The following is an 8,000-nucleotide window of genomic DNA, read 5'->3' as shown; positions in this document are numbered from 1 at the left end:
TTCCACGTAAGTTCCTGTTCTTTTATTTCTGTTGTTTATTCAGATAAATGTAATATAATGCTTTTTGTTATTACAGTCCTTGATAGCCGTGGCAATGGTATTGTACGGGACGATAGATTCACTGATCGACTTCTTCTCGTTCACGGCGTGGATCTTCTACGGCGGCGCCATGCTCGCACTGATTGTTATGAGATACACGAAGCCGCACGCACCGCGTCCGTATAAGGTATCCATATAAACCACAATGTCTCAAAACTTACTATCTTTAAACCCTGACGCAAATTGAAGAGTTAAAGTTAACTTCTCATTTAAGCTCCACCACAACTACTAATTAGAAACATGTCTAATATCAACTATGACGTCAACAATAAATGCTATTATGCAAAGTTCTCGAAAATATTTTTCCTATATAGTATTATTATTCGTCTACAGGTGCCAATAATTATTCCGTACATCGTGCTGTTGGTGTCGACGTATCTGGTCATAGGACCGATATTGGACAAGCCGCAATGGGAGTACCTGTATGCCGCTGCGTTTATATTGGGCGGGTTGTTGGTGTATTTACCTTTTGTTAAATGGGGTTACTCACTTCCATTTATGGGTAAGAATTAAATATATAGATGTCTATATCGTAATTGTTTCATCATTTTATAACAATTAGTTAATTTCCACTCTCTTTTCAGATAAAATTACTGTTTTTCTGCAATTGGTGCTGGAAGTTGTCCCAACATCAACAACTTTCGAATACTAAGGAGAGTCTGTCGCTAGACTTTAAAAAAGCATCTTTCAAGTTGATAACGTTAGATATTGTTTTTGTTATCATATTAACAGAGTATAATTTATTTCACATTTACTGAATATATTTTCACTGCGTAAAATAAAAGTATTATTCTGTATAGTTTATTCAAGTAAGACTATTTTCAAAATTCTCAAAATTACTAGGTACCTACACTAAAATACTAGATAGCAGAAAAAGTTTTGAATTTCTTGAAGGTGGTGAAAAAGGTTGTTAGATCTATGATTGGTTGTTATAATTTTCGACTGATAAGTATGTTCCTCAAACAAATTGGATGCTGCTTTTTTCATGCAAATACAATAAATCTCGAAAGATTTCAAGTATGTATTTATAGTAATTATTATTTAAGTGATTATTATCACTTTTTCTTTTTACATGTAATTTTTTTGTGCGTATCTACCTTTGTCTGTATAAACAATTTAATTATATAATATTTAATGGGTCTGGTAATTTCACATGGAAAACCAGAATTATATGTTTAAATGTGGACGTCCACTATAATATTATCTATTATTTCTTTTTTAACATTTCCTAAAATGCTGTTTGTTTCTTCAAGTTTAAAGGCAATAATACTTTATGTGAGTTAATTAGTTTGATTAGTGAAATCATCGCTCATTTCATTAGTTTGCACGAATCATTCCTATGGGGTCATGTGTGCGAGGTAGCGTTGTCACCTTATTTAGTTTACCAACTTTTAGCCTTGTCGAGCTGAATCAATAAAAATCACTAGTGAAGGATGAAAATGCATAAAAATATGCTACTCATGGTATTTAAGTTTCTAATTATATTGTTAATCGATTGGACCTTATGAGTAGACACGTTTATTTCTATACATACAATTTTTATGTTACCCTTTGAGCTGGTATATCTTTTGTATGCATTCATGTCAATTATTTATAATTACCTTGAGTAGTAATTGACGGAGCATGCTTGTGGCAAAGTGCTACCCGCAGGACATGGAACCCTATTCGCGTCACTATGAGTGATTGTGCTAAACTCATAGTTTATAGCTCATCGTGTCATTAGTAGAAACCTTAGAAATTTATAGTTTAGTATTTGTTTTTATTTTTATAAAGTTTGCATCAATTTACTGTAGCTGTATACAGGGGATATTGTTCAAAAATGTTGAATCAATTATTTCAAGGTGCTAAGTGGGTAATTTGTTGGTTTAGCACTTTTATTAGCAGTCTAAACGCTCACGGTAGCGGCCATGAATAGTTCAGAGGAAAAATTTCACACGGTATGATTTTTGTAACAATGTTAAATAGTGTTAAATGTTACTACCGAATCGAAATAATTTAGCAAACCAACGCTCAATGTATCAACATAAACGTAATCATTGCAATGAAATTGTGTCACATGTTATAACAAGTACGCGTCGAGGACCGAGGTGGAGACAAACAACTTAGTTATCCCCTTTCAAAGACTAAAATGTGTTTTAAAAATAGTTTGAAATTATTTCGACGAATGAACTTTGCGACCGGTAAAATTTGGTCCTATCATTCCTTACCGGGGCAAAAGGAAATCGTTGATATTTATTGCGGTATTTTTTATATTCTATTGATTATAGATGAGATTTGTTCAGATATTTTACAGTACATGTTAGATATATTATGAGCTATTGTTAATATTGTAAGCTTTGAATTTTGATAATTTGCCAAATTATTGTGCTATATAAACATCGTGTCGCGTAACGTTTAATGTTTTTAAGCGTACTACATTACTAAAGTACCTACTAAGCAAAAACGGGCACACGTGAAGTACACACCTAACGATGTGATATTGTTGTGGATGAAATTAATGGTTTTATTTTGTTTACAGAAAAATATCAGATAATATCAAACCTATACTTACATAAATATGTGTGTACTTATCTCTGTAAGAGAACAGAATTATTTATTGTTATACACTACCATTGAAATGAAATTTTAAATAAAGATATAAATCCCAAATGGTATTTTATTTTGTTCATAATACATTATTCAATCTATTTTTATGAAATTATTCGGTAGACACCTGACGAACGCAACTAATCCCAAGACTGCGTAACGATCTCATTACTCGCGACTCCCACGTTCAGAGCATATAAACTTACTCTGCCCACGCCTTACAGTCGTCATCTTCTTCGATCTACAAATGACCCCTGAACATCATTAAAAGTTCATCTCAAACCACGCGACCGTAATAACCTTGCAAATACTGAACTTGGTCCCTGGACTACTCTGGTCTATTTTGGGCTGTACTACCCACACGCTCTTATCGTCATGTTAGTCCATCAGATCTTCATCTGACCCTCCTACCATCGTCTCGGCAACTAGATTTTTTCCACTTGCCTGGATTTCACCATGTGGAAGGAACTGATACTTAATACCTTTTTTATCTTTAGCCACCTTTCATTTTAATAACAAGAGACACACTGGATGCAATCGCAGTTCATTTTGTAGTAGGTACGTAATACTTCCGTGCTGTTAATATTGTGGTCATTCTTCTTTACTTCTGCTATAATATATTTTAAAATCACTTTCGTTTACAACTTTTGATCTTAAAATTAATTATTTGACCTCATTCTAACAAAAAAAAACAAGATATTATGTTCAACAATTTATTGTTGTCATTAAACAAAGATCACATGCCTGAAGACATTTCAATACCATTTAAAATAATTTGGCAATGCTCCATTTACTCAAAACATAATATCCTTCAGGTAGCAAAAAAAAAAAACAATTTTATTATAAAAGTAAAATAATTACGTTAGCGATTAAAAAGTTTTGGTGGTAACAGTACTGCAATTTATAAGTTAAATAAAATGTGTGACGATTAAACACAACGTATCATTAAACCACGTATTGAATGAATTAAACAATTTACGAACAATGTCGACGGTTCCAATAGCAATAACCATCATCACTATGACATCAGCTGTTCCTGAATGCTTTAGAACAGAAGACCAAAGGAGTTTTTTGCAAAATATGCATCATGTTGTGTTGCATCTCACCATAATATTCCGAGTAAGTCAGCAATATTGAAACTTACGAGCATTAGAAAACATTGAAGATTGCCGTCCATACATTTTACACACTAACAAACAATTGCAATAGTTTATTTTTGTACATACGAACAGATTTCAAAATCGATAGCTTCATATATACTTATCAGCGTATTTAATCGGATAACAATTGAAAACTAACAATACAACATGTACAAACAGAAGACAAATAATAATGTATATTCAACTATATATACCAATAAATTATTTCTCTATGATGTTCACAAGTATTTAAAAGCTCTATTTCCAATATAAATACAAGCAGTAAATGAGCAACTAATCCTGACATGGTACAATAAACAGCAAGGATATATTTTGTACCTAATAACGTTAAATATTATTCAACTTTTAATGAATAATTACAGCTATCCAGAAATCATTACTTCTTGTGTTATAATATCCTAATACGAATTGTCAAATATATAAAATCTATAAATTTATTTACCAACTTTCAATTACATATTTCTTTTCTTATTCGAGAATGAATGAACACAGTATAATCCTTTATTGTATTATATTTATTATCTACTATTCCCTAAGCAATCAGTCTGTTTTTAAAATATAGGTACATAATATAATCTCACGAGCATTAAATTCCAGCTGGGTCCTCTTCCACAAAATTAAAAATAGATTTTTTCGTTGGCCATGTCCAAATCCATCGTGGAAACAAACTAGTGATATATAGATATATGTTGAAATCAAACTTGATTCTGATCTATTTACCGCGACAAATCCTAAGATATCGATCGAGATCGTTATCAATTTCCGCCGCGGATGATCCCTACTTACGATTAAGACATTTATTATGTCATCCGAGAAACTATATTTAAATTATCATCATTTTCAATTAAGATTTTTACTACCCTGCTGGATTTTAAAGATCGGGATTCTGTACATAAATAGATATATAGATACACATTCTGTAGTAGGTATGCCAAATTCTTAAATGGTATGAAGTGTGTGTTTTATACTCAATATGAAGGCATTCTGATATTAATGAGGAGTCTATAACATACTATGTATAATAAATCTATATAATATAGCAACTAGAACAAACTTAAAACCTAAGATGCGGCTTATTCTTCATCATATGTCTGCAACAAAAATGTTTACATACATTGTTGAAACTTGTATTTAAAACACTTGAATAACGAATTTTATGACTCAACGACTATCGCAATCAAACAGAAACAGAAATCCCGTGTTATTACAAAAAGTAATAACACGGGAATGATTACCGAGTTTGTTTAATAAAAGCTGCAACGCGTTGACTGCGACCAATGATATTCAAAATAATATATAGATTTGCAGCAAATCATTTGCCAATAGCACACACGATGTTGACCGGGATACCAAATCAGTAAATAAAGTGCCTTCTTCGTAGCGTACACACGATCGTGTTCGCATCCAGCTCGCTAGACGGTGCGGCCAGGTATAACCAGTTATTTGAATTTATACAGATTTTTAACACATGATACAGATATGAGATGGATGTAAATATTTAAACAGATTTTTACAATCCGTAAATAATTTATACAGATCTTTGTCAATTTAGATGCATCTTTCGGTTTCGGACTAGAAGATAGCTTTTGTAAACGCAAAATAGTAGTCCTGAGACCTAAAACAACAAGAAATCGTCGGAAAAGTGGCATATAGATTTTTCACATTAAATTACAAACAATACGTACTAGCAGGCTGGCTGCACTATTTAAAAACAAAACAGGACTATTGGGACCTAAAAAAAAACAGGTCGCCGAAATTACAGACATTTTAGTATTTTCCTTATATAAAAATTGCTGCTACTTTAAAAAAAGCGAGGAATCTAAGATTTTTTTATGATGCATGTAGTTATTAGCTTCATATCAGATGGACCAGTTGGCAACACTGTTCATCGGCGTACTCGCTGGATCGTGCAATCCAGCAAGCTATTAATATTTATTATTGATGTACGTCGAGTGTTCACTGTCATTTTGCATCGGACATCGAGTCTGACTTTGGCTATACGTCAACATGGAGCGTGAATAAGGCACTTTACTTATCCGTGAGGGCTTACCACACGCTAGGCGCGTTGTCTTGTGGTCGCGTAGCGAACCAAAACATTAATGCGGCATTATACGCTACACGTGTGATAATGAGCGTTATAAGCATGTCCACACAAGTGTGTTTGCAACGGCTAAACATAACACAGCGTATGTGTTTTGCCGCCCTACAGTAGCGTGCATATTTCTGCACGCTAGTGGTGTGCCCGCGCACCTTAGTGTTGTGTTATGGTGCGCTTGGCGTGTGATGCGGCCCCGGTGTGGCCGCTTGGAAACACATCGTTGTGTGGGTCGCAGTCAACGTTTTAGAGTATTTTTAGGCGACACTCTGTTTAGTAAGTGACATTTGTGACGACTGAACTTTTATTTTTGTTGTTCTCAACAGCAAACATGTATTTTTAATAATCTGGCTACGATATTGTACCAACAATTAAACTGTAGTCGCTTATTCGAATATTGTCTACACCAATATTTCATATAACTAAAAATAATGAGCGATAAATATGTTTCGATGAAAATAACCATAAACAACTCCGTGTCATTTCTTACTCTTCACAAAATTTATTCTGTCAAGATATTGTAAAAAAAAGTAAATAATTAAAACAAGTAATTAATTACGTATTACCTAAAAGACATACGATAAATCGACTGACTACCATTTTAATTTAAAATTTAATAAAAATTTAATACACTTACTTGTCGAGTGTTTCCCAGAAGCCGAGTAGTACAGCGCGGTCGAGATGCCGCTTGGTGCGACTCAGGTTGAGGACGGTGACCGCCCAGCGCGCCACGTTCGCGTCCAGCTTCATCTCGTCGAATTTTAGATGGAAAGCACATACTGTAAATAAACGATGGTGTCAATTACGATGTGTAATGAAATGAAAAATGACTGAAAACGGCTTTTTTTATTGCTTTGAAATACGAGACGAGCTTGCCGTTCGCCTGATGGTATGCGATAAGACCTTGAATTACAAAATATTGTTTGGTATTCCATTGCACTCGCCATCCTGAGACGTGAGATGTTATGTCTCATTATGTCCAGTAGTTACAGTGGCTACAATAAACTTTTACAATTTACTTATCAGCAACATCCATATTCTTTTCGTTCAATCAATCAAAAGCAGACTTTTAATGAACCAATATAGTACTATTGTTACTATTTATGAAAGAAGTTGTATGCACAATTAATTCTTAGTCGTTACAGGTGTACAATAATATTTTAATATCCTTGTATTTCATCATATAAGTCATCTTCAAGCTTTTATATAATTCTTATTTAGTTAGCAGAAGACTCCTAATATTTTGTTACTGACACATTTACAATTTATAAAAATTTTACAAATCTCAAACTTACTGTTAGCAAAGATTTGTACTGGATTTCCGTCCCATGGCCATCCTTTGAATTGCCAAGCGGGTCCTTGAACAAATACTGCGACTACGCGATCCCATTCAGCTGCGGATAATCTACCGGGGTTGTCTACTACACGGTAAGGTACCTACAAAGATTAAAACAAGGGTAAAGCAAAAAACAACGATTATTTTTTTAAGAAATGATTCAAATACATACTGTAATAGTTGACGAATTATTTGGCACGTGGTCACCAGAGGCACCTTTTCTTCTTTGCAATAATACTTCATTCTCGCGAACTGTGCCTTCGGATTTCTTCTGTTCGACGGTAACAAACCTGTGTAAATTCACACAAGAGTCAATTACTTACATGAAATTATAATACAAAACAAACATGTTCCAACCCAATTTTTTTTTTTAAATATTGGCACTCAACCTGGATTCCATTTGAATTATTCGTTGTAGTTTGTGTTTAAGAAATAAGTGGCCAATTACTATGACATATTATTTCAGTTGCTGACTTTCTGCTTTTGAAAGAAAAGTAATGAAATGTAACTAACTTAAGATCTTGCAGCATGTCCTTGACGTTGTACATGGATATGAGCGAGGTGGCGGCGGCGGGGATGATGATGATGGGCGTGCGCGAGGGCCGCTTGCCGCCGGCCGGCAGGCGCGCCGCCGCCACCGGCAGCAGCTCGCGCCGCCCCGGCGTGCCCGGCACGGGGCCGCTCTCTGCACACACACAATTAGATATTTTCATCGAGCACGCTG

At 34.3% G+C, this 8,000-nt stretch overlaps 2 protein-coding genes across 2 annotated transcripts; one reads left to right on the top strand and one right to left on the bottom strand.

Annotated features, from left to right (window-relative positions):
* Positions 1 to 76: 76 nt before the first annotated feature.
* LOC119193469 (b(0,+)-type amino acid transporter 1-like) lies at positions 77 to 2,748 on the top strand (the record flags this gene model as incomplete). Its single annotated transcript, XM_037447067.1, is given in 3 exon segments — positions 77 to 226; positions 433 to 601; positions 684 to 2,748. Coding segments are annotated over 3 exon segments (387 nt in total), but the record flags the coding sequence as incomplete, so codon positions are not given.
* Positions 2,749 to 3,384: 636 nt separating this feature from the next.
* On the bottom strand, positions 3,385 to 7,961 carry LOC119193468 (parafibromin-like; the record flags this gene model as incomplete). The annotated part of the gene is given in 5 exon segments (XM_037447066.1): positions 3,385 to 4,936; positions 6,578 to 6,719; positions 7,236 to 7,377; positions 7,449 to 7,566; positions 7,790 to 7,961. Coding segments are annotated over 5 exon segments (611 nt in total), but the record flags the coding sequence as incomplete, so codon positions are not given.
* Positions 7,962 to 8,000: the final 39 nt, after the last annotated feature.

This window comes from Manduca sexta, unplaced genomic scaffold (assembly GCF_014839805.1).
Source record: "Manduca sexta isolate Smith_Timp_Sample1 unplaced genomic scaffold, JHU_Msex_v1.0 HiC_scaffold_567, whole genome shotgun sequence".
NCBI lineage: Eukaryota > Metazoa > Arthropoda > Insecta > Lepidoptera > Sphingidae > Manduca > Manduca sexta.
This window is presented reverse-complemented; position numbering and strand designations above follow the sequence as displayed.